Here is a 24,720-nt window from a genome sequence, read left to right as displayed (position 1 = left end):
CGAGGAAATATACATAAGGTGTAACTTATGGTTCCAACCGTGGTAAATGAACAGACACGCTTGTCGTTTTCTGTCCTTTTACGCCCTAAATTCACAATGAGTTGATTTTGCTATACAACATTGCCACCTAAAGGGCACTGGAGACACTGCAAAGAATGCGGAATGTTTGCATTCGAGCGGAATGTCTCAATGAGATGCACATCATGAACAGAACGCAACCCTTCCTTTATTATTTTTTTCATTCCCAGTAAAACATCTGAAGAGGTAGCATTTTCAAATGGTTACATCAAAATCACACAAAACAAGGGGGGCAATTAATCAACCAGTCTATATTTATTACATGTACAAGTTTACATTCATACATTGATTTTACATTTGAATCAGAATTACAGTGAAACAGTGGTAGAACTTACAGTATGGCTCTGTTACTCTCGGAAAGACACAAAGACATCCCTCACTCACTACATTTTTTCACGATGTAGTCTAACATGTATAAACTGACGCTGGTTGTACTCCCCCCCCCCCCCCCATATGTGGGACTACTACAGTACCTCCTTGGCTTTAGGACTGTCCTAGTGCTTTTTACACTCAAAGCCAAGGAGTAGTCTGTCTTGCTACCAGTACGAGCCAGGCTCATTTGAAAGTAAAAAAAGGTACGTAGACACTATCTGGCTGTACCCCCTCCTACAATGTGTTCACAAAGTCTTCAGTTACCATTGGTTTGGAAAACAAATCTGCACTTCATTTACATGAAATGCAAAGCGACAGAAAGTCAGAATGGCACGGGGTGGTGGAACGCACCGCGATGACAAGTAATGCACAGTGAAAAGGAAAGATGTTTTATTGACGCCAATGTCGTCAGTCCGACGCTAAGAAAACACTGGGATATCGCTTTCGCCTACAAATGGATCCTTTTCTTCCTGTGAAAACCACTCTGAGCACTCGTGTAGCCGACTTTTTAAGTCTTCTTTGCAGAGAATCTGTACCTGCAAAACGCAACACAATTGTAAGAATGTTTGTGTGGAACACGAATGCGTGCAATTCAGCAAGAACTTTTTGCTATTTTACATTTTTCACAAATAGAGGGTTATTAGCATTGTATGTAATTACTCACATGCAGTGCTTCTTATAATTACATATACATATAGTAAAGGCCAGCGCTATGGGAGTGCTTAGGGGTGCATTCCATCCCCAAACGGACCTCACTGCACCCCGACTGTCTCCTTACATCCCGTGCAATTGCATGGATTGCAGTTGTGCACCTCTCTGTATTTTCTCCTGGCGCCAAGCCTGTGTATTAATCTCTCTTTAGCAAGTGAATTTAGCAGGTCAACAACTTGAGTTATTGAGATATTATTAAAACAAGAAATGGCTCTGTACATAGAAATGGCAGAAACAGAAGAGTTGTCCTCCTTACCAGTTTTTAGTTGTGGAACCAGCCAATTACATATGCGCAGATGCCTTGCATGGACCGCCAGCAGTATTCTTGAGCGATCTTCTTGGCGCCCCCTTTGGCGGTGGTCTGCGCTGGTCTGCTCGGAGTTGTTTTGGGAGGCTTTGGAATAATCTTTCTGATTGGTGTGACTCTCACCACTGGCTTTGATGCCTCCGGCTTGGCTGGCTGCGGCTTGGCTGGCTGCGGCTTGGCCGGCGCCGGCTTTGCTGGTGCCGGTTTTGGTGCCTCGGGTTTCGGTGCCTCTGGTCTCGCTGGCTCAGGTTTCGGTGCCTCAGGTCTTGGTGGTTGTGGTTTTGGTGCCTCGGGTTTCGGTGCCTCTGGTCTCGCTGTCTCTGGTTTTGGTGCCTCGGGTCTTGGTGGTTGTGGTTTTGGTGCCTCGGGTTTCGGTGCCTCTGGTTTTGGTGCCTCTGGTCTCGCCGCCTCTGGTTTTGGCGCCTCCTGTTTTGGCACTTCTTGTTTTGGCACCTCCGGTTTCGGCTCCTCGGGTCTCGGCGCTTCCGGCTTTGATACCTCAGGTCTTGGCACCTCGGGCTTCGGTGCCTCGGGTTTCGGCTCCTCGGGTTGTGGCACCTCGGGCTTGGGCGACTCCGGCTTGGGGGCCTCGGGCTTGGGCGTCTCTGGTCTCGCCTGGGCCGGCAGCCTCTCCTGCGTGGGTCTCACCGGTCTCGGGGTGAACAGCCTGGGCCACGACGTCTGGAACACCATCTGCGCGTCGTCGGCGGCCCTCTTGCACATCTGGGGCTTAATGACCCGCGCCCCCTGGCAGGCGTTCGGCAGCTTGCGCAGGTCCCACATGATCTGCGTGAAGTAGTGCCGCGGGTTGTTGTTGTAGGAGCGGCACACCTGCGGCTTGCCGGTGTACTCGCACCAGTACTCCTTGTCCTTGTTCTTGCAGGAAACCCGGAGCTTAGTGAGGTCTCCCTGGCCGGTCACGATCATGGTGCAGGTGTCCTTGGTCTTAGTGACGAACTGGATGGGGTCCTCCCAGATGCTCTTCTTGCTGGGCTCGCCCTGCCCCTCGGCTGTCCACAGACAGCAGGCGACGAGCAGCAGTGCGCTGGCCTGAGCCTTCATGGTGCTCGGCTTGGCAGTGAAGCAGACTCTGACTGTACGGGGCTGGCTGCGGGTCCCCCCTACTATTTATTGCCTCTCAGTACAAAGGGGGCATTCAGGTAATGCGGCACGCCGTTTTCGCGACGAGGGAAGGCAGCCCCCCCCCCCCTCTCAAACCCCCACCCTGTTCCCCCCTCCCTCCCTCCACCCCTGCTCAATGTGACTATAATTTATGGCCGTCTGGGGACTGTCCGCGGAGCTGGGGGAACATATGAAATCAATTGGGGGGGGGGGGGGGGGGGGGGGGGGGGGGGTAACGTGCCCGCACAAGGCAAACTCACATTGAAACACTCACTTTACCACACATTATATAATCTCACGGGCCACAACATGTAAGAGCCTTGAGCACAGCTGAAGCAAAGGAAGACATTGTGCATCAAATTGACTGGAAACAGCAGGCCTGTCTAACATTCACACGCTGTATAGTATTTATAACAGTCGCTCCAGCTGTTAAGAGGGGAGTGTCCTGTATAGTTATGCATGTGCCATAATTGAAATACCAATGGGGTGCACAAAAAAAAATTAATAACAATCAGAGCCCTTGCCTTGCATGCAGATTCAAAATAAAACAGGAAGGATGAAATTTTTGAGAACAAAATGCAGTGACCATATTGGGCATGTGCTCTGGCTCTGGGAACTGCACACGAAGCAAAAAAGAACAGATGCTGGCATTATGGGAGTTTGCTGCCTGGGTGCGCCTGCACACACGTAACACGGCTGGTGAGCGATAGGAGAAGATGCAGAGAGAGGTGCGTTTGAGCGGCGGTGGCCGCATACTTCTCGGCCGCTGTATTTACTTAGCAATCCATCCTTTGAGGAGGAGAAAGGGTGCCTTGTGACGGACGCGGGGTCCCTAATGTAAACATCCGAAGCAGGTCTGCTTCGCTGGGCGGAATCAAAGGCCGGAGCCTCATGGAGCCGAGCCAAGAGAGGGGCCCGGGCTCCTCGTCCACGCACAAAAAGCATTTGAATAACTTAAGGGCCATAGGACTCCCAGACATCACGCCACACAGCCCACCAGAAGCGATTCGTTAAGAGGGGTCCGATCCCTTTATCCGTTCGGCTGTAAAGAAATATATAGGAGTTATAGAAAATGCTTCCATCACCGGCACATTTTTTTTTTTTGGTGATGTTACTGAATGATGGAAAAGAGCTTGAGCTAATTTGGCTCTTAAGTGTTCTGTGAGGGGAACACTGTGCCAGTACAACATTGTTCACGTGGCTTTCTCTTGTTTTCTTGTCCTACTCTGTATATCATGTACTCTGGATTTATCATTACTAGTAGGCGAGGCCCTGTAAGAGCATGCTTGGTGCAAAATGATTTTGTTTGTGGTAGATTCCAGCCAGCTACAGCTGGCCATAAAGCAGGTGGTTTCCAAAATGAATATATATATATATATATATATATATATATATATATATATATCACAATTTCTGATTATCTATAAATGAATGGTACTTTTCTGGTTGTTATAATACAAGATGTTTACAAGACTTGAAGTGCAAGACTTTTGAAGAACCTGCTTTTTATGAATTTATATAACTCTAGCAATCCACTGTGGTGACTTTTGTGAGATTTAGCTGCACTTTATTAACAAACCCAGCCCTTTTCCTGTGGTTTGTCAAAAGCTGCCTTGTACATGGTCATATTTTGACTGCAAATACACTTTCAACACCTGCTGCTAAGCCCTTTCTGTATGCCCCCAAACAGTAAAATTATCGTATCAGTACTAATTGTATTTAAACCATACTATTTGGAAAAACTAAACTCGAGCCTTTGTTCCCTCTGCCTGAGGTTTTCATTGCTTTCATATGTCAATGAAACACTGACAATTATAAGTATTCAAAAGCCGTCTTGTGCTGTTTTCATGAAGTAGAATGTTTCATTTTATATTCATGCTGATAATATTATGTTTAGCTATGAAATATCCCCTGTTGCAGATACTGTGATACAGATTGCTGAACTGTTGGGAATATTGCAGTGTCATTATGATTGGATAACAGTTGTCCTATCACAGCACTCTCAGACTTTCCAATACCTGCATTCCAATGATTCTGAATGATGTTCTTTGTAATCCGTTGTGCACCTAATTATGTGTGTGTACTTCACTGGAGTTTGTGCCATTGGCTTGCTGTCCATCAAATACTCCTTAAAGTTAAATTTCATAAAACAAAAATACAAATTTTTGTATTTTTTTGTAAAAATTTCTTTGTGCGCACCAGTAAATATGTTTTTCTTGGTCTTTCAAATAAAATTATTTCTTTTCATGAAACATTTCACATTTTGCTTATAAAAAGGTGTTCTTCACCATAGAATAACACAATGAAAAATGTATTACCATTTTGTACACTCTAGTTCATATTTCATGTAGTAATTGCAAGCACTACTGTGCTGTATGACGCTTCTTCATAATCACACCGACTGTTCCAGCAACCACAACTGATGTTCTCAGCGCTTGTCTTCAGCACCCATTGGAATGTGTATGGCATATATTACAGTTCTTAGGGTACATCAGCAATAATCCCTACACATGGCAACATGGACAAAGAAGAAGAAGACACAAGACACTGAAATAAAGCAAACAAGAACATGTTGAAAAAAAACTGGTTTTATTTGAGTAGCCTTCTGTTGTATAAGAACAACTGAATGTTAAACATGATCAAGCAACCCAGCATGTCCTCTAAATGTTTTTTATACATCTCTCAGATACAGTTAGTTCACTGACATGCTTGCCCTTTTCATTGTTTCAAACCTGCCTAATTACTACAGTGGTTTTCCAAAAAACGATGTGGCCACGTATTCTGCATTGTTATTGTGAGCACCTAGTTGATCGACAATGACCTGAGAGCTACTGAAGGAAATGTTTTGGCTTTTAACAGTGTTTTTTTTCTTTCTCACCATTATTAAAATACCAAATATATTGATCGATCATTTGTAGCTGTTAGTATATCTCATAGATCAGGTCTGAGATATCATTCATTATTATACAACTAGGAGTGTTTTATGCATCTATAAATTCAAACTGCTGGGTTTTAAAATCATATCATGGAAGGAAAATTACCTGACAATTTCTGTCAAGATATTATGTTCATCATGCAACGACTGTATATACTCAAGTTATCCCAAAATGAAGTCATTCTGAGTGTTACATGTATTCAAAAGGCAACAGTCAATTATTTACCAGCATGCTTGGTCCCCACATGGACAGTTTCCACTTGTTGCCTTATTTCTCAGGAGAGGCCGTTCCTCCCGTGTTTCTCAATCACATATAGAAACGGCACGAGAATAGGCGTCTGCCTGAACACAGAGCTCCGTCGCCGCGTAGCTGCGTCCGCTGCCATTTGCGGTCTGCAAAAAGGGTCGCAGGCGATGTTCGCCGACACCCTCCGCCGCGACACCCGGAGACTACCAGCGACTACGGCAATGCTACAGCTGCTTTCCAACCGGCAATAAATGCACACACGAGTAAACAAACAAACAAACCGGACAGTTTTATAAAACAAATATCAACAAAAATATATAAAACTTTCAAAGTTTCTCGAGTGTACAAAATTTACACCTTTGTGTCGCCTCCTTTAATCGGAACTTTACACGTACAATGATTTTAGTCGGAAATGATTATTGATGATTAAAAGCGTGAGTGCGGACTTCGGCCCATATGGTGAGGGACAGTGCGACTCAGATTGGCTTCGAATTTTGACACGTTTAATCAATGGAATATCAATTGAGCATCTAATTGACTTTTAGGACTTGGTATTCTTATCAGTACCTTTGTCTGAGTGGAATATAAGGGCAGGATGCACAGAATGTGGAGTATGAGAGTGGACAGAGGAAGGGGAATTGATGAGCAGGTGAACACAGGCTCCGAGATACTGCCCCAGCAGCAGATCCTCCTCTCTGGTGAGAAACTCTTTCTGGAACTTCATTTTGTCCAAGATACAGGACCTAGTATTCTAACAAACAAACAAATACAAAACTAATGAACAGAACAATACATGCATCATGGACTAGACTGTTCTCCAAGAAAAACGAGATCATTTCCAGGTATTTCCAAATAGTATACCTCGCAAGTAGTATTTCGCAGGCATGTCCAGGTGGAAATTTCCAAAATAACATAAAGTATCTCAACATAAGCACCATTTGGTTGGACGCTCAAAGTTAACACCCAATCAATGGTCCTCATAAGGGCAATTAGGTTTTCAACCGAACTGGTTTACATTTTCCGAAACAATCATCTTTTAATAGCACTATACGCAACATGGCTGCTGTACATGTATGGCAGATAGTGTTTTAAGCATACACTGTAGTGGTTTCTGCACCCAATGCAATGTTGAGAAAATCTGTTTTTTGAAGTGTGTTGCGTTTCTGGAATGAGTAATTTCTGCATTCATGCATTGCATGCATAATGTTAACAATACCCATAAATACAAGTACATAAAAAACTTCAGTTCCAATGGGCCTTTTAAGTGGTTTATTTTATGATACATTATGAGATTCAAAACAATAAATAACTCACCAAGGGTGCTTCAGTTCCAGTTTTCAATACCACTGAAAAAGGTAAGACGGTCACATTAGGTCCAGTGAAATAAACAGCCACCACAGTAAAGCCATTACTGTAAATGCCAAAGGCTTGGTTTCCATTTCTGTTAAAGTACTATTATTGCATGTTACAATTTTATCATTATGGCTTTTGGCCAAATATATACAGGATATGCTTCAGATGAATAATGATTGGTAAGCAAGGTAGCACAACATTTGCTAAAGAACTTCTGTGCAAAGAATATGACAAGAGTCTATTTCCAAAACAGGAGATATAGCTGGGAAGCTGTGTGTATGCTACAGGAGGAACAGAAAGGAGGGAGACAGAGGCTACTGCATAGCTTTGTCTCAGCTCCCATTCACAGCAAGCCCTAGCGGTCACATGAACTCCCATAATTCCACACTGTTATGGCTGACCCCAGACTCCACATTGGCAGTTCGTTAGTGACTCCAACAGCAAGCAATGAACACCCTACCTGCAGCATGATTTTTTTTTCAACAAAGACAGCTAAACAAAAGTTAGGAGTTAGGATTATCTGCGGAAGGGGCAAAAATGACTCCACAAAAATGCGAACGGCAGTGAAGTGCAAAAACAAAGGCTTGAGTGAGAGGTAAGAGACTTCAGCAGCTGATAAGAGAAGTGAGTAATACAGGATGAAACAAAGGGCCTTCCTCAGCATGTCTGAGAGCGCATGGGATATTGGAGCTCCCATGATTCAGTGCGGCTGACCAACAGATGGAAAGTGGGGAGAAAAAAAAAAAAACAGCAGAGCGAGAGACAAGAAGAAGTCGTTGACGCTTGAGGAGGTGTCCGAGCGGACTTTGGCGGCGGTACCTTGCTGGACCCAGTAAAAGCCGGGGCTGCCTCACCAGTCTCCGTGCCTGGGCGGCGCCGAGGCCCTCGGGAAGCGAGTCATAGTGTCATAGGAGGGGACGCTAAGTGGTGCAAAAACAAGTCCGGTCAAGGTTACCCAGGGTCACTCTCACAAACCTCCCTCCACCAGGGCATTCTTACTTCAGACTGGAAAGCTGCAAGCATTTGACATGCCACACATACCGTGCATCATTTGCTGAGGCCACACCTCCCTGCATTATAAACTAGTGCCATAATGTGCTGTTGAAGCACATTAAATTAGCAGATGAATGAGATGGAGGAACATCTGATGGCTAAATGTAAATTTGCTATCCCTGTGCAGTTATTTTTATTAGTATCTTCATTTTTAATATCGTAGTGTGAGTTGCCAACAAAGCTAAAACTGTGGAGTTTATGGCATCGCCAAAGTAATGGCATAGCACTAAGACGTAACTGAGACATGACCTTGCATTCTGCCATTCAGACAAAGTTAAAGTTAAAGTTATACTTATGTGATGTCATCTGTTCAACATTCCTTATTAATATTAACCTTGTTACTAATGGGTGTGTCCAAAACACTGATTTACCTGTTGATACTGACCCCTGCTGATTTACCTGCTGACACTGACACTGTTACTGACATGTAGATGGCACTCTTAATGCCTACGGTTCAGACGTTATCAGTGTTCAGATCGTTACACTTTGCAATTCCATGTATTTTTAGAGTAGTGCCAAAAAGAACTAAGTGTTTGGACTTAGCTTTACCCCTGCTGTGTAATTTATTAAACTGAAGGAAAATGAAAAATTCATTTTTGTTTGTCTGTGCAGGATTTTTAAATCTATGTTACAGTTACAGATATATTCAGTGAGATTTTATTTCAAATGAATACCTGTAGTGTAATCCTGCAGCCTTCCAACATACAGGCTTTGTACAACTGATTCACCTGATTCAAAACTGACCACTATAAAATGTGGCAGAAGGAGGTTGTGGTAGAGCCCTTTTCACATGTGTCTGGAAGCCCCTGCTGTGCATTGTGGGAAATCTGCCCTCAGCAGTTGCACTCAGGTTACATAACAATGTTTCAGGTGATTAAATCATCGCTCTACAAAGAAGTGCCCGCGAGGCATGCGGTTAGAAGAGCACACCTAATTGTTATAGTCTGACATGTGAAGGACAGACCCAAACTTGCATGCAATCGTGCGTGATATAATCCGTGCAAAATGCTGCAAAAAAAGGCCAGCGCGAACCCCACAGTTATCCGCTTGAGATCGGAGATAGGCACACGCAAAAGCGCGCATGCACGCGGGCTCGGGTCGGCTTCTAGCGCAGGCATTGTGCACAGAATACAAAGGGTTAATCACGGAGCACTTCAAAAGCCATCAAGCCATGCGGGTCGTGTCTCGTGCACAGCGCAGTACAAATGATACGGCGCAGGGGCGGCAGCAACTTCGTTGCTCACTTCCAGATGTGCGCGCAGCCCCGCTGACCGTCTCAGCATGCATTCACCACAGACCTCATTATGTTCCCTCTATAAGTACTCCGCCGAAAAGCCCCGTGTCCCAGCTACCGTGTCCATAAAAATGCATGCAGTTAAATAGCTCTGGAGGGTCTTTACCTTGTCATTACAGGGTTTTGGATACCTTGTAAATGTTCATTATGATAACCATTATTACCCATTTCCATACTGAAACAAAACATTACATATGAAAGAAAAATGTAATAAAAAATGATGTGAGAAACATGGCGTGCTGTCAAACAACAAAGTGAATTGTTCATGTTTGTGAAAAAATGGGTATGATCTAACTGTTATACTGTACAAAGATACAGATATGTACAAAATAGCCCAAGTACAAATCTTAGCATGTTATAATACAAATCGATATTACATAGACTATAATAAACATTTGCTTTTATAGGTTATCTTTACAAGAGCCCTTAGTTTTTTTACAAGGGACAGATTTTTTTAAAGCCCATAAAAGTTATAGCACGAAAAGAAAAGCCAGACCCTTCACCCAAGACGTATTCCAAAGCATAGAGCAAAACCCAGCACCGAAAAAAAGCTTTTAACAAATGTGTGCAAAATTATCCACTGCATGTAGTTCATGTAGAAAGCCTATGAAACTGCAGTTTAATTGATTAAGAGGAATTTAAAAAGAGGAAAGGAAGACAAAAACGGGAGGGAAAAAATCTTACGTTTTCATGGGTATTGTCTCAATGCTACAAGGACACAAAGAAGCGAGAATGTTAACGTTATGTTCGAGTATTGAAATTTACCAGAGGGTTGAACAGACAGCTGACCGCGTGTCAGCGGCAAGTTCTCCGATTTGATCAAGACACTTGGCGGCAAGGTTCTGAGGGAAGCGTACTTATGCATTCATTCGCAAAAAACCGAAAGCGGACGGGCGAGAGCGGGCGAGGACAGAGAAGACAGTGAGACGGGTAAAGGGCGGGCCAAAGCGCCTTGCTCTGGCCCGCTCTACTTAAAGTGCGAAGTGCGTGACTGAGGCGGAAATGACAGGATGGGGGGGAGATGGAAACAGTAGAAATGGTTATCACAAAGTAAAATGCCACGTTCCCGAGACAGAGGAACTGCAGGGAAGAAAAGAGATACTGGTTACTACTGGTTACTAAAAGGAACTTACACAGGACAGACAGAGGGAGCATACATGTACACAGGCTCAGTGCCAGGAGAAAATACAGAGGGGTGCAACTGCAATCCACGGGGGTGCACAAAAAGTCATAAATAGTATGTAGACTTTGGGATATACGGAGTGCAGTGCACCCCTATGCACCCACAGCACCGGGCCTGCAATGTACATTCAGGAAAAGCACAGGACAATCTGAGAGGACTGGTTGCAATATACATGAAACGCAAAAGGAGCGGAGTTACAGGTAACAATGACAAGTGTAAAGGAAAGAGGCAGTGGGAGGAGGCTAGAGAGAGAAATCTACAAGAATCAGTAAGGGAGCGGAGAGGCAAAGCAGTACTCGTGTTGCTTGCGGTGCTGGTCAGGTTTGCAAGAGAGTCTGCTTTGTTCACCAAACAGTGCTGCATTCCTTGAATATGCATAAGGCGCTTACTCATCGTAGACGTCCTCTGTGTCCATTCTCCGGTAGAATTTGGCCAGCTTCACTGACAGTATTATACTCGGGATGAGAAAAAACGCGCAGCAGCCCAGTCCAAACCAGAACGTGTTCTGAAACACACAGAGGGGGAAAATTTACTTTGGGGAGAAAAGTCAAACAGTTATCAAATGCATGAGGCATCATTCATCAGCACAATTCAATACAGATAGGAATTGGAACCTGCTTCTTACTGGACAATGAAAACAGGGTGGATACCTTGAGGGGATATTGGCTTGTACTGTAATTAGGATGGGGTCTCAAACCACATTTACACACTGGTTAACACTGGTCTCATTCAGGTTTTCCTTTGTCAGACATATCTTAATGGGCTTTGACCTCCCGAGTGAAAGTCCTATGAGTCTGGATTATGTCCAAGGGCTGGAACACATTATCTTGCGCTGTGCTCATGCCCCTGGACCACCATCAATAGCCCTCCCCCACTCGTCCCTGACTTTAATGTGAGGCTGGTTCTATTGGCTGGCAGACTTCCTGTTGAAAGTCAAGGACAATTATGTTGTTTTGTAACCTGCGGCTCTGAGCAGCGGGTCACATGTTCCCTCTAATTAGAGGTGTGCCGTTTCCTGCCGTCTAAGTGCAGCGGTAACGAGCACCCCAGCAGACGGGACGGACATTTGCGTCTTATGTAAGCCCACTTTGATTCCTGCTCTTTTCTTCCGTGCTTATTTCGGGTACCCCACTGTTCGCGGCCCGGCTTTAAGAACCGCTCCGAGCGCCTGCCAAATTCTGTTGGGGACCGGCGCGAGAGGAGGACGATAAAGACAGATTCTCTAACACATGGTGCTCTGTTGAGGCTCGCCCCTGCCCCCCTCACCAGCCCCCCACTCCATTCTGCACCTCTGCATCCCCAACCCCCCAGCATACCCCCGACACACCCCCTCTGAGCCTCCGCACACATCGGCCGCTGTTGCCCGGCCCCCGCCTTGAAAAACACCCCGCTTCCTGCTCCACATTCCCGGGGTTCGGACCACAGTGAGGAACCTGTTCGTCTGCGGAGGTCGAAAATGCTGAGCGCAGCTATACACGTACTGTAAAAGCACATGCGTAGCCCCAACCCCTCCTCCTCCACCCCCTCCCCACTGGCCGCACCCCCCAAACCCCTGCACCCCCACCCAACCCCGTACCCCACGTGCAGGATTCAAAAGAGCCTTTATGGCTTACCAATGAGTCCACTATAAAGCTGCAGGCCACGATCTCCGCGGTGTCCATGATGTTGCTGAAGGGCTTGCAAGCAGCCACATCCATCTCCAGCTAAGAGGGGAACAATACCAGCAACACATTACAGCTGCACATGCACGCGGTCGCGCCACAGAGCTAACGCAGGGAGGAGAAGACAATGCCACCGCCGCAAACAGGCCAGAGTGCTCACCGAATTCTTCACCCAGTCTGTGTACTGCTTGAAGTATCCCACGATGCTCTGCCTGTACTTGTTGGTCTCCTGCAGAAAGGGAGAAGAGACAGCCGTCTGTCATACTGCAGGGCATGGTCACGCTGTGGTCTGTGGGTTGCGGATACTTCCTGTTCAGGACTCAGCGAAAAGGCCGAGTGGCAGTTACCTGATTGATGACGTGCGTTGCATTTTTGGAGATGAGGAACTGCGCTGCGTCAATGGTGTCCAGCACATCATTGACTTTGTTCTGAATGGCAGCGAAAAATGAGACACAAGTATAGTATATGAATACACAGTTTAAACAATGAGTCCCCTTCTATAAACATCTAGATCAAGATCATGTACAGACAGTAAAAGACAAGTATAGGTATAGGGTTGGCACTTTTTACCCACCCACTTACATTTCTCTTAACTTCATACTATCTTTTTGGATCTTATTGATCTCAATGCTGTATGTGACATGTGTCAGCCAATCACAGACGAGTGCTCATTGTGTGTGAAGACAATGATTTTAATTTTTTAAATTTTCCTTTACATACAAGATGGCACTCTGTAAAAACATGAGATTTCACAATATCTCAGAAATAAAACTCTGCCATGCTAAATTTTGGCATATACTGTAGTGTGGGGCAGCACAGAACAATCAGCTAGCTTCTGTAATGACACAGGTTGCAGAAATAGACTGGAGAAGCAGTCGCCAGGGAAGGCCTGGGGCCACGAAAGGTTGCTGGCTGCTAACTTACAGGGAGGTCGAAGGTAGTCTTCTGTAGCAGCTGGATGCTCTGGTTCAAAGTGCTCTTTAAGGAGAAACCAACATATGTATGAAGAAAACACAATTGAATACAAAATGAGAGCAAACTGGAAGGGATGAAAGCTTACAACTACTTCAGGCACAGAGCATGTATTACATAATATGGCGTTTGCCAGCCCGGTTCTGAATGTTCACAGCTTTTGGTCATCAGATACGGAAAAAAAAACCATCAATCGGCTCACAAGATGTCCCCAGTCCTGGACCCCAGAGTATGTAGCCAAGCAGGGCTTTTGTGTCTCTTTAAATCACAGATTTAGACTCTCCAAAATGAGAGCAGGTACTGGTTCATTCACGGTGTTTATGGTCTACTGCTGATCATGTCACCAGAGAGGTTATCAGGAAGAAGAGACTCCAGAACAGGAAGGCCCAGGACTGCAGACACCCCATTTAATACAAGTGAACATGCTGTTCAAATAGAGTGGTGCTGTTTTTCATAATGAACATGAACACAGATACTCCGCCTGGCTTTAAAGAGCACCTAGGACTGTTCACTGATTAATTACTCGTAGTTTACCTTTTAATTACATTTCACCATTTCCCATATACTGTATATCTGCTTGCGGCTTGGGATGATTTCAGAGTTTTCTGAAAGAATGCTAATAGTCTCGAAAATGAATCCCGGGGGGAAGGCTTTTAGTAAGCTTCATCAAGGACACATCAAGTGAATGGCCCTTAGAAGGCAGGAAATTGAATTTGCGCTGGGTTTATGTTGGGAGCAACCCTAGGTGCCTTTCAAACAGTTGTGCTGGAGCCCAGTTCTTAATGTGGTGCAGTCATAATACATGCTCCTGTCATCTGAAGCTTTACGGACAAAGATCAAACACAGCACCCACGGCAAACCCACCCACAACAAGTGTTCCCCACGTGACTTACAGGCACAAAAGCTTTGGAAAACAATGTTTTTTTTTTCACAACTCGAAACATGAGGATTGGACATGCATGCTTACCCTTGCTCTAACATATTTCTTCCCAGCCATTTAAAACGAGGTCGAGAGTGTAGGGAAAGCCGAAAGAGAAAAGCATAAGACAGACTTCTATTGCAGTGGGTCCAGAGTGATCGTAGGAGCGGCGGTCACATATAACCATTGCAGAAACATCAGCCTTCACAATCAGAGAGCCACGTAAGGTTTACATTAGCTGTGCATCATGGCCTATTCATGCTTGGTGCTGTCATCGCCTACAGTGCAACTGAACATGCAGCTGGAACTAATAGTGTGAGTGGAAAGCAACTGTTTCAAAGTATGCCAGAACCCTGCCCATTCAAATCCCTGCATTTAAATCACCTCCAAAACCTATGAAAAGAGGACGCTATGACTGGAGCAGTTAGCATGTCAGCGCTGTATAGGAGCACACATTATGTAAGTTAGCTTAACGTTATGTAAGTGTGCTTCCACAGTCTCTCTGCTCCTGCCAACCTTCTGCACTGCACCCTATAAATGGGGACTGCGGTGATGGATGAAAAAGCTGTTCCAGACCCCATGCAGGTAGACGCACAGTCGGAACGGGCCGATTGGCTGAACAGCTCTGTGCGCGTGTGGTTTCTGAGCGCAGGGGTTACTGTGATGTCTGTCATGATCAATGCGCTCGGAGCTGCTGCTGCCACTGCTGTTCCCCCCGGTCTAATGAGGGGCTGTCACAAGCCGGGCCAGAGCCGATTCGGGGGGAGTTACTTACCATGGACTGCTCCATGGGGACCACCTGCTGGCTGTGGATCTGCCGGATGCTGCTGGCGTGTCCCCTCAGCGCGCTCTCCAAGGCTCCCCGCGGCTGCCAGACAGAGGAAGGACAGGGAGAATATTTCACAACTACTGCACATCCCAGCCACAAACCACTCCACCCCCCCCAATCACCACCAATTACACCCCAAACCCACACACCAAAACCAATTTACCCCCAAACCTCACCGTAAATCCACTCTATCCCCCTGCCAACCACACCCCAAAACTACTTTATCGCAAATCTTGACCGCTAGTGCCTCCTCCACTTTTACCCCAGAATCAACACCCCCCCCCCCCCCACCATTTCACCCAGCTCCCCCGAAAAAATCGCAGCGTTCAGCACGGGAGCCGCTCGATAGCCAGATATCGGTCCCTGCAGCACGACCAGACCAGCTGTGCCTCTGCATTTTAAATGTTCTCAGTTATGGCCAGCACATGTTGGAGGACTCTTCATGGGTTTTATGAAACATTTCAGGATGAATGGGTGGCTTGTTCAACCAATGCCCCCAATAGCAGACCAGCCCGCTAAAAACATTTCCAGAGACCCGCTGACCACCTTACTTCTGCATAGTTTTACAGCCAGCTTTAATAAGACAAGCAAACATGTGCCGTGTCCCAAATTTGAAGTGCAAATAAGGCATAAATCAAATAAAGTAATTTGCCGCTCAAACTGACAAAATAGACACAGAGTACATAGATCTGTATCCAGTTTATTTTGTTTTAGCAACTTTTTATTTGTTTCCAAAGGGAGCTCACCAGTTTGTCAGTTTGAGCATCCAGTTCATTGGAGAATGACAGCAAGTCCACCTTTGTTACCGCTTTGCTGAGCTGCAAATGAGCAAAAATGTACATGACAACATGCAGCACAGTGCATTTAAATCATACATATATGTGCAGTACACACACACACACACTCTCTCTCTCTCTCTCACACACACACACACACACACACACACTCACACATTCTCTCTCTCTCTCACACACACACACACACACACACACACACACACACACAAACACACACACACACACACACACACTCACACATTCTCTCTCTCTCTCACACACACACACACTCACACACACACACACACACACACACACAAACACACACACACACACACACACACACACACACACACACGCACTCACTCACCATATAAAGAACACCACAAAACTGATTAGCTGCTATGTAGTTAAGCAACATTATTACATATTTTTCAGTAACATAATCCAACCTGGCACACGGGCAACCCCCCCCCCCCCCCCCCACCAATGTGTATGTATGGGCAGCTGCTGCACAGATGTACTCCCTCTCAGATGGAGTTTTACAGATCCATGTTGCGTACAGTAAGTGCCTTTACAGGAGACTAATCCTTGTTCCCAAGTACAGCAGGGCATTATGCAGGTGCTGTCTTGGCTCAGTCTCACAGCTGACCGTGCAGCCAGCAGGTGTGTGTGATGGGGGAGCACCTCATCTGTGTAGAGGGCGTAGTTTATCTCCACAATGCCCGTTTTGGTGAAGCTGATGAGGTTGTGCCTCCCCTCTGACTCCAGCAGGACTATACTGCTCAGGTCCACTCTGATGTCATTGAACGCCCGGGACACATCCTCCGTGTACTGAAACAAAACAGCCCGATAGACCGATTACACCTGACACTTCTGGCAGAGAGATAATGTTGGACACCAAGATATCCGCTACCACTGCACAAATTTCAACAAGAGGTGTCAGGAGGCTGCAGGAGTGAAAAAAGTTTTTTTTAAAAGCCATAACATACAACCATGTCCATTAGGATCGCATTCAAGGAGGAAAATGAATAATGGGTATTGAAACGCATGAGAGAATTGCTATTTAATTGCGCTAATGAAACAATGCTATGTCATTTAATGTATGTATGTATGTGCAGAGGAACCGCAGACTGAAAGAAAATGGAAAAAAAACGCTCTGAAAGCTTACTTGAAACAGAGCGTATAAAAACATTCTATAATGGGCACGGAGTTCCGGTCCGCACATTCCTCTCCGCGGGGCTTCACGGTAAAGCGTTGCCATGGGGCAACAAAAAAAAATTTGCGTGTGGCCGCCTTAAAATTCAAAATAAGTGGCTTAGCTGCCGGGGCAACCGCGCGGATCAATACAAAGTACGCATTATGGACGGCGCTCTTAAAGAGAAGCCTTTCTTTCCCTCTGGACTGTAAACCTGCACTCGCGAGTGAGAGGACAGTAGCGGGTTTCTTAGCTGAGTACCCTCCACTCACCGGCGGGCAGAACTAATCCATCCTGTTGGCATGGTCCGTGGTCGGCAATGGCGCTGCGCAGCACAAAGGGTGTGAGAACTCGGTGTGTGAGCTGGGCACCAACGATCTAGCATGTCACGGCGTTTTAGAAGCATGAGCTGAACCGCTAGCAAAAATCGCGGTGATATTGGAACAAAGTGGATCTAAAGAGATAAACACACCGCAACAGCTACTCTGTTGTCGTTAGCTGGAAAGCTGATTTCATGTCTGCTAGAAAAACGCGTCCTTGGCGCATCAACTCTAACGTTGGTTTTGTTTGTTGTGGTTTTTTGGACGCATCTAACTCAACCGTTCAGTTAACGGGTGCAGCGAAACTAGCATTATTTCCGGAAATATACAGTGATATCAGCAAACAGCCCAATTTATTAGTTAATATCCACAAACTATTGATTATTATTCTAGCTAGTGCAGGAGAAGACTACAGACTATCACAGTAACAGTTTGGAAAAGTGAGCTAGAAGTCCTATATTGTGTGTCATGCCTTGTGGTTCGTGCATTTCTCAGCTTTCCAGAGTTAATTGATGGTAAATGACTGGTGCTTAGACTTGGACAGGTCAGACTCACGGGACCTGAGGACCGACACTGAGAGGCAGGTAAGTGTGTGGGCATACAACAGTAAAGTAAAGTACAGTTCTGTGAGCTCACTAGCAAAACTTTTCTTTTGCTGTCTTGACTGCAAGTTATGGTATTCCTCTTGTCAATTGTAGAAGTAGTAGTAGTACTAGTACTATTTATTTGTGCAGGAACACATTTTCTCCATAGGGTACTCAAGCTGTATTGAGAAACCAGTTGTGGTGAATTAGAATTACAGTGAGGTAAAGTTGCTGTTGTCTGTGTTTGCAATCTAAATTTACTCCAGAATCCAGATACTGCAGTTTAATACAGTGGTGTACTGGTGGCCATCTCACTGGAGCATGAGAAACAGTGCAGCACTAACACTCACCACACTGTAGTTTAAGAATGCTGTCACATTGAAGATGTTGTCCAAATGCAGCGAAGAGTAAATGCCTTTGTTTTTCTTGCAGTTTCTGTGAGGCAAATGAAGGACACTTAGAAAAAAAAAAAACCTGACAAAGACAACTTAAGTGGACATGCACACATACACACACAGCCTAACAGCTCTGAAAACAGCTCCGATTTTGTTGTGCTTGATCTTGTGCATTTAGGCACCTCTGCTGCCTCCCAGTGAACCAGACTGGAACTGGGAGATGCCTGTGGTCAACATTCAGCGCCTCAGTCCTATCCTTTAGCTGCCCTGTCTGATCAATTAATGCCCCACCAGGGTCTTAGGAAGTCCATACGTCCTGAAATGGATGTGTATTGTATAGCTGCTTTATATTCAAGTCTACCTGTAAAGGTTCTCCACCGTCAGGTCAATCTCAGAATTGTCGTACAGGAAACCAGGAATGAAATTCCTCCAGGCCGGATTGACCAGGTATGGAGTGTCCACAACCTGCCAAGCATGACATCATTTGTCAGTCAGAAGCACAAGGCTGTGAATGCAGTTGGTTGTCCAGGTCATTGTTATTTCCACAAAGGGCACTTCAAATCAGTGTCTGGGGTTTACTTCATGAATGACCCATCCATACCTCGAGACCCTTCTGGTTTCTGCATTCTAACATTTAGGAAGATGATATTAAATGTCTTGTCAAGTCATGTTCATCTTGTATTAGCTTTTTTGACTGTGTTGGAACATAAGGAGCGCATGCAGACATGATGCCCATACTGTGGATGTAGAATGCCCGTCCCTGACAACTTGCCTTGAACAGCTGCTGGGTCTCGAAGGGCTCACAGACCAACTTCTCCAGGTTGCCCCCGACGACAAAGGAGGCGACGACCACGCCCATTAGTACCCAGGAGAAGATAAAACTGAAGCCCACACCACTGACACACAGGGAAAAAGTAATCTTTTCAGCAGGGCAGCAATGAAGTTAATGAACTGACTTTGTACAAAGAGGGTTGCGGGTTTGAATCTTACATATTGGAAACCTAGGGCAAAGTTCCAATGTAAATGAACCAAAATTGCACATATGAATGGATCAGATGTTTCCAGAAACCCTGCATGTCTGAACAGTTTTACTATAAAGGATAATTAAATAGTCCAAAGAGGATCCAGTTATTTTATTCTCCTTTTCTGGAGTTTGAGAGTGGAAGGCAGCAGGGCAGGGCAGCGGTGACTCACGCCATGAGCAGGTTGCCCCCTGTGTTGGAGACACAGCCACGGGTGGTGGGGGAGGCGTGCTTGTCGTAGCCGCCAATACCGCACAGCATGCCGAGGAAGTTGAAGGCCAAGATGAGCACCACCATGCAGCAGAGTGCAATGCAGCATATCCACCTGCGGGGGGAGTCATAGAGACAGTGATGATTCTTGCATTGATACACAGCACCACAAAAATCCCATAAGCCTCATGTTAAACTAAAATGAAACGGTCTAAGATTGAAAATCACACATTCAAGCCCAAAGCCTCCAGTGACCATTGTAAAAAAGACTGGTTAACTTGATGACAGCACCTGTAGAAGTCCATCTGGTCAATTTGCGGGTAAAAGTCCTCGATCTTCGACTGGGTGTGAATGATGTACTTAGTGAAGTTGGAGAGGGAGGCTTCCACGGGAAACATCCTGGAGAAGTTTGTGATATTTTTGCCGACGCCATCCAACATGTCTTTGATATCTGTACAGATGGGAAACACACAGGGTGTAGGTGGGCCTTCGTGACCACTAGGGGGCATGTGTGCCAGTTAACTCACAGTAGAGAAGGTGCGAAGGTAGCAGGAGCTAATCACCTCATGCAAAGTGTATTTTTGGAAATTATCATACTTTTTTCTTTGAATAGTGAAAAACCGATGGCCACAAATTGCCTGCAAACTTCAAAGCTTCAAATGGCACGTGAAAATGGTTTTAGTCTGTCACAAATGTGTGTGTGTCTGCACAATATCCCGATCAAAAGCTACATTTTATTACAAAAAATCCAGAGTGTGTACATAAAGCAGAAGACAACTCAGCGTCAATCAGACATATCTCAGACATGATTTGAGGTCTAAATGTGAGATTTAGCTATAAGTGACAACAAACAGATTTTACAGCTGACAGATGGAAACAGAGCCTTTATCATGCTTCTTAAAGCTCAGGCCAGCAGTGTGGTGTGAGCATAAAGGCCTTTCACTTACTTGTAACCACATTCTTTGTTTGAGCCACCACCATGGCAGGGGTGTCATTAAATGATGAATACCCCTAGAAAGGAAGACGCATTAGACAAATGGAGTCATTTGCAATCAGAGACATTCAGCTACCCAGATGGGAGAACCTTACAGAAAGGTTTTGGCCAGGAGCTGGCTGATCAAGGCACTGCAAATTGTTTGACTCAATATAAAATGTAAACAATTCATTTACAATTTTTAATTCAGTTCATTTAATACAATGTGAGGGGAACCATATCAGAGTCTACTTAATGCTCCTGCCAACAAGGAGGCTTAATGTACAAAACATTAGAAAGTGGTGACGCTGGAACAAAAGATAACCCTCTCCGGAGGACTCCACACCAAACTACATGTTCATAAATTGAAAGAGAGTTGACGCACAGCCCCACCTTTTGAACTATGTTGCTGAGGTCAGTCTTGAGAACGTCGTTGACTTTAGCCAGCTGTTCGCTCACATCAGGCAGCTGGAAGAGAAGGCGAGATGGATTATGCGGAGGCTGCAGCTTGTTAGGAGGCGCCACAGTACGGTGGGACTGAACGCGGTGAGCGAGGGGAGGCGGATGGCGTACCCCGGAGAAGTTGGCACCGACGCCCAGCTGGCTGAGGGACTCGCGGATGCTGGCGCAGACCGGCGCAGCAGACCCGACGGCGCAGGCCGGGTCGTTGAGTGTGGCGTTCAGGCTGGAGCGCACCAGGCTCAGGTTGAAGTCCAGCTTGCTGGAGCCCTCCTGCAGGACCTCCAGGGTCACGCTCACGTTCTCCAGCGCCTCCTTGGTCTCCCGCATGGCTGCACAAACAGAGGGCAGTGTTAGGGTCTGCCTGTGCTGTACCACTCATATATGGACATACTGTGTATGTACAGACACCACACACACACACATACACATACACACACATACAACACACACATATACACATACTTTATACGCCACACACACATATACGCATACTGTATACACCACACACATATGCACGTATACACACACACACACACCACATACATATACACATACTGTATACATACATACACCACACACACATGTACACATACTGCATACACCACACACATATATACATACACTGTATACATACATACACCACACATGCGTATATACATATATACACACGCACACCACACACACACACACACGTATTCACATATACACAGACACCTCAGTTGTGTACAGACATAAATTTGCCACACATATGCTTACAAGTCTACACACAGGCACCACACACACATATATATTTACACACATACACCACACGCCTATACGCATACACACACACACACACAAACACACAGGCATGCGTACACACACACACCCTCTTTCACTTTCTCTGGGGGACACTGCTGGTCAAGACCCACCAAGCCTCAGCCTTCCCACAAACCCCTGCAAGCAGGGAGACACTATCCCCATCTCCATCATCTATATTTACAGAGGGTGTTACGGATATATCTTCCCTGTCAATTAATGTCATTTTTCTACTGCTGTCAGTACAGCTCCACAGATATTGATCAAAGTGAACCAAATCAATCAATCAAAACAGACTTACTCTGGCATATCAGGTATGTAAAAGTATATATGTTTCACACTTTAGTCCTTTTTATTTGTTTAAACAAAACTGATTTAACAGGACTTCTTTAGTCAAGAGATGCATCACTGTATCACTTGACCTCTTAACTGAATGTCATTACATCACATTGTCTGGTTCTATCAGAACGTGACTCAGGATGCGAGGTGCCTGCCAATATTAACCCCTTTTGCAATTCCTTAATGCAGGAGGTCAACAGCAATGATATTGGTCTATTGGGACAAGCCAACTCTCTTGTGCGTCTACAAAAAAATGAATAATTGAGTGCATCTGAACCATATGTTCATGAGAAAAGCAAGAGTATGGTATCCCTGCTATGGTTCTAGCACTGATTTCTGCACCAGTACTAGATAGAAAAAGTCACCCAACATAGTTACATTCTCTAAGATAAATTTCACACCAAGTGAATTCCAAGTTCACCCATTGCGTCTATGTTAAATTCATAGTACTAGGCTTCATCTTAAGCCATAAACTGGCTCAAGTTTGCAGGTAAAACCAACTGATGTTTGGGGACTTCTATGGATATTATTTCCTGTCTGAACTGAGGCCATGGGTTTTAACCAATCCACACTGAGGATACAGTCACAAGGGTCTATAATGACTCCACTCTGGTAGGGCCAAGGAACAGTACGTGATCAATCACGACAGTGACACCGGGGTGGATCCACAAGGAGGAGCACTGTTCTGGGATCAGCCACTGTTACCTTTGATAGCCCTTTCCACATTGACTTGGAGCCAAAGGCAAAATTAAAGGATGGAGCGGGAGAAATGAAGGAAATCATAAGAGTGAAGGAAAACAGCAACGCCTCCTCCTGAGAAGGATCGACTTCGCAGGAGGTAAAAGAAAGGATACTGTCAAGGGCACCTATGGCTGTCTGAAAAACCACAAAGCATTTTACTTTGCATCCTACACATTGCATTTTAAATTTACATGTATTTCACTGTTTTCTGGAATAAGACATATAATAAGATATATATCTGAAAATCAACCCCAGGAAAGTGGTTTAGTTTGATGTACCAAGCACAAATATGTACATGGACATTATGTGGCTGAGTTACACTGGAGTTACATCCAGTTACATTCTCCATTATATTCCGTGGATGAGTGATTCGTCTATTTTTGATGCTGGAAAAAGCTTATATCTCCACACCCCACAGACCCATGCAGTCACGTGATGAATGAGTACTGAAACCCCTCGTTTCTCACACAGGAGCTGCGTTCACACGTCACAATGTGATTCTTTTTATAGGAGGAAAAAAAATTTACTTCAAACCCTTGCCAACGTTTTTTGCTCCTGCTTTTTAAACCTTTAATCCTACAGCACAGCTAGGCCCATCTGAGAGAAAGCAGGAAGAGCTTTGCAGTTTGCTTTGGTGTGAGACGGCTTCTGAGCCAAGATCCGAGGGACGAGAGATATGTGTGACAAACTCGCATAAAGGCTCAATTTGTATTACAACACTCTGGAGAATATACACAGAGGGGGCAGCAGAGTTCCCAGCATGCCTTGCCAAAATGCATATCTATTCATCCAATCAGAGGAGTGTGTTTCAGTATGAGTGTTGGAGATAGGTGTTGTTAGTTGCTTTAATACTAAATTAGATACCATTCAGTACAACATCAGACCTGATGCAATTTTTTCCAAGATGCTAAAAATATATCAGTTCCAGTGGAGTTGGAAAAAAAAGCAGCCATACAGTAGGATCTTATTTACATATCTTTGCAAGTCTTCTAACTGAAAATGCATTCATTGTTGGATTGGAAACCTTTCGAATTTCACTGGAATTGCTGCGCTAGAAAATACAGTTTTATGCTATCTTAATAATGAAGGAGGATGTGAAAGAAATCTCCATATAATCTGATTTTTGTCAAACAAAACGAAATGGCCGAGAAGAAAAATACAATATTCAGTAAATAAACTAAGCTGATGAATCAACCAGTTTCGACATACAACATGATGAAAAGAATTGCGTGAATAGAGAATATTCCATGAATTATAATGAAGCAGAGAAATCTTAACGGAAAAATCCATAAGATAAACAGATTCCGTACCTCCAGCCATATTTAACGCCCCATCGAGGGCAGGTCTCACTTCTTTTCCCAGCTCCTCGTGAATTTTAACCCCCAGCAAAGGGCCAATGTCTGTTAAGGAAAGGAGTTTAGAACACAATGGTCAGTGGACAAAGCCAAGCCCATTTCAAAAACTGTTAAAGTGTAGCAACGTGATATCTTTCATCAATACATTATTATGCTGTGGTACTCATTAATGCAAGCATTTAGAAAGGCAGCTCAGTATTTGTACCACCAGGAGATATAGATGCAGGCGTTTAGGTGAGAAGGTGAAGGTCACCAGGTGTCGCTCTTGTACTTACTATTTAGGTCAGAGATGACTTGGCTCTTGGCAGTGGAGTACTGTGATACAAGGTACTCGATTTGCTGAAACAGAAGCAAGCCGGCATCAAACAGAAGCATGTAATAACAGTACCCATCTACACTCTACTTATGCAGCAGTGTTGCTGTTTCACAGTATACATTTTGTGTGAGCATATGTGAGAGTATTGCAGTGTTTTGGTCTTGGTGAATTTCTTGTATATTTCTCAATGTACAT

The 24,720-nt window shown here is 44.9% G+C and overlaps 2 protein-coding genes across 2 annotated transcripts in view; both read right to left on the bottom strand.

Annotated features, from left to right (window-relative positions):
* Positions 1-609: 609 nt before the first annotated feature.
* LOC118793650 (protein PELPK1-like) lies at positions 610-2,547 on the bottom strand. The gene is made up of 2 exons (XM_036551880.1): positions 1,418-2,547; positions 610-986 (listed from the first exon to the last, which is right to left on the bottom strand). Exon 1 carries the CDS (start codon positions 2,528-2,530, stop codon positions 1,424-1,426), a length of 1,107 nt encoding a protein of 368 aa, XP_036407773.1. The 5' UTR covers positions 2,531-2,547; the 3' UTR covers positions 610-986; positions 1,418-1,423.
* A 2,649-nt stretch (positions 2,548-5,196) lies between these two features.
* Positions 5,197-24,720, bottom strand: part of prom1a (prominin 1a) — a 63,145-nt gene continuing 43,621 nt past the window's right edge. Inside the window, exons 6-29 of the mRNA XM_036551275.1 lie at positions 24,485-24,548; positions 24,165-24,254; positions 21,088-21,305; positions 20,908-20,982; positions 20,489-20,552; positions 19,833-19,992; positions 19,504-19,656; positions 19,082-19,205; positions 18,671-18,774; positions 18,265-18,349; positions 16,500-16,646; positions 15,783-15,854; positions 14,983-15,075; positions 14,256-14,273; positions 13,241-13,294; positions 12,664-12,744; positions 12,477-12,545; positions 12,269-12,358; positions 11,045-11,160; positions 10,157-10,180; positions 9,579-9,647; positions 7,945-8,045; positions 7,087-7,118; positions 5,197-6,523 (exon numbers count right to left, since the gene is read on the bottom strand). Coding sequence (XP_036407168.1) covers positions 7,976-8,045; positions 9,579-9,647; positions 10,157-10,180; positions 11,045-11,160; positions 12,269-12,358; positions 12,477-12,545; positions 12,664-12,744; positions 13,241-13,294; positions 14,256-14,273; positions 14,983-15,075; positions 15,783-15,854; positions 16,500-16,646; positions 18,265-18,349; positions 18,671-18,774; positions 19,082-19,205; positions 19,504-19,656; positions 19,833-19,992; positions 20,489-20,552; positions 20,908-20,982; positions 21,088-21,305; positions 24,165-24,254; positions 24,485-24,548 — 2,040 coding nt within the window. The 3' untranslated portion in view covers positions 5,197-6,523; positions 7,087-7,118; positions 7,945-7,975. The remainder of the gene's footprint in view (positions 6,524-7,086; positions 7,119-7,944; positions 8,046-9,578; positions 9,648-10,156; positions 10,181-11,044; positions 11,161-12,268; positions 12,359-12,476; positions 12,546-12,663; positions 12,745-13,240; positions 13,295-14,255; positions 14,274-14,982; positions 15,076-15,782; positions 15,855-16,499; positions 16,647-18,264; positions 18,350-18,670; positions 18,775-19,081; positions 19,206-19,503; positions 19,657-19,832; positions 19,993-20,488; positions 20,553-20,907; positions 20,983-21,087; positions 21,306-24,164; positions 24,255-24,484; positions 24,549-24,720) is intronic.

This window comes from Megalops cyprinoides, chromosome 18 (genome assembly GCF_013368585.1).
Source record: "Megalops cyprinoides isolate fMegCyp1 chromosome 18, fMegCyp1.pri, whole genome shotgun sequence".
Lineage (NCBI taxonomy): Eukaryota > Metazoa > Chordata > Actinopteri > Elopiformes > Megalopidae > Megalops > Megalops cyprinoides.
Note: the sequence above shows the minus strand (reverse complement) of the source record. Positions and strands in the feature narration are given on the sequence as shown.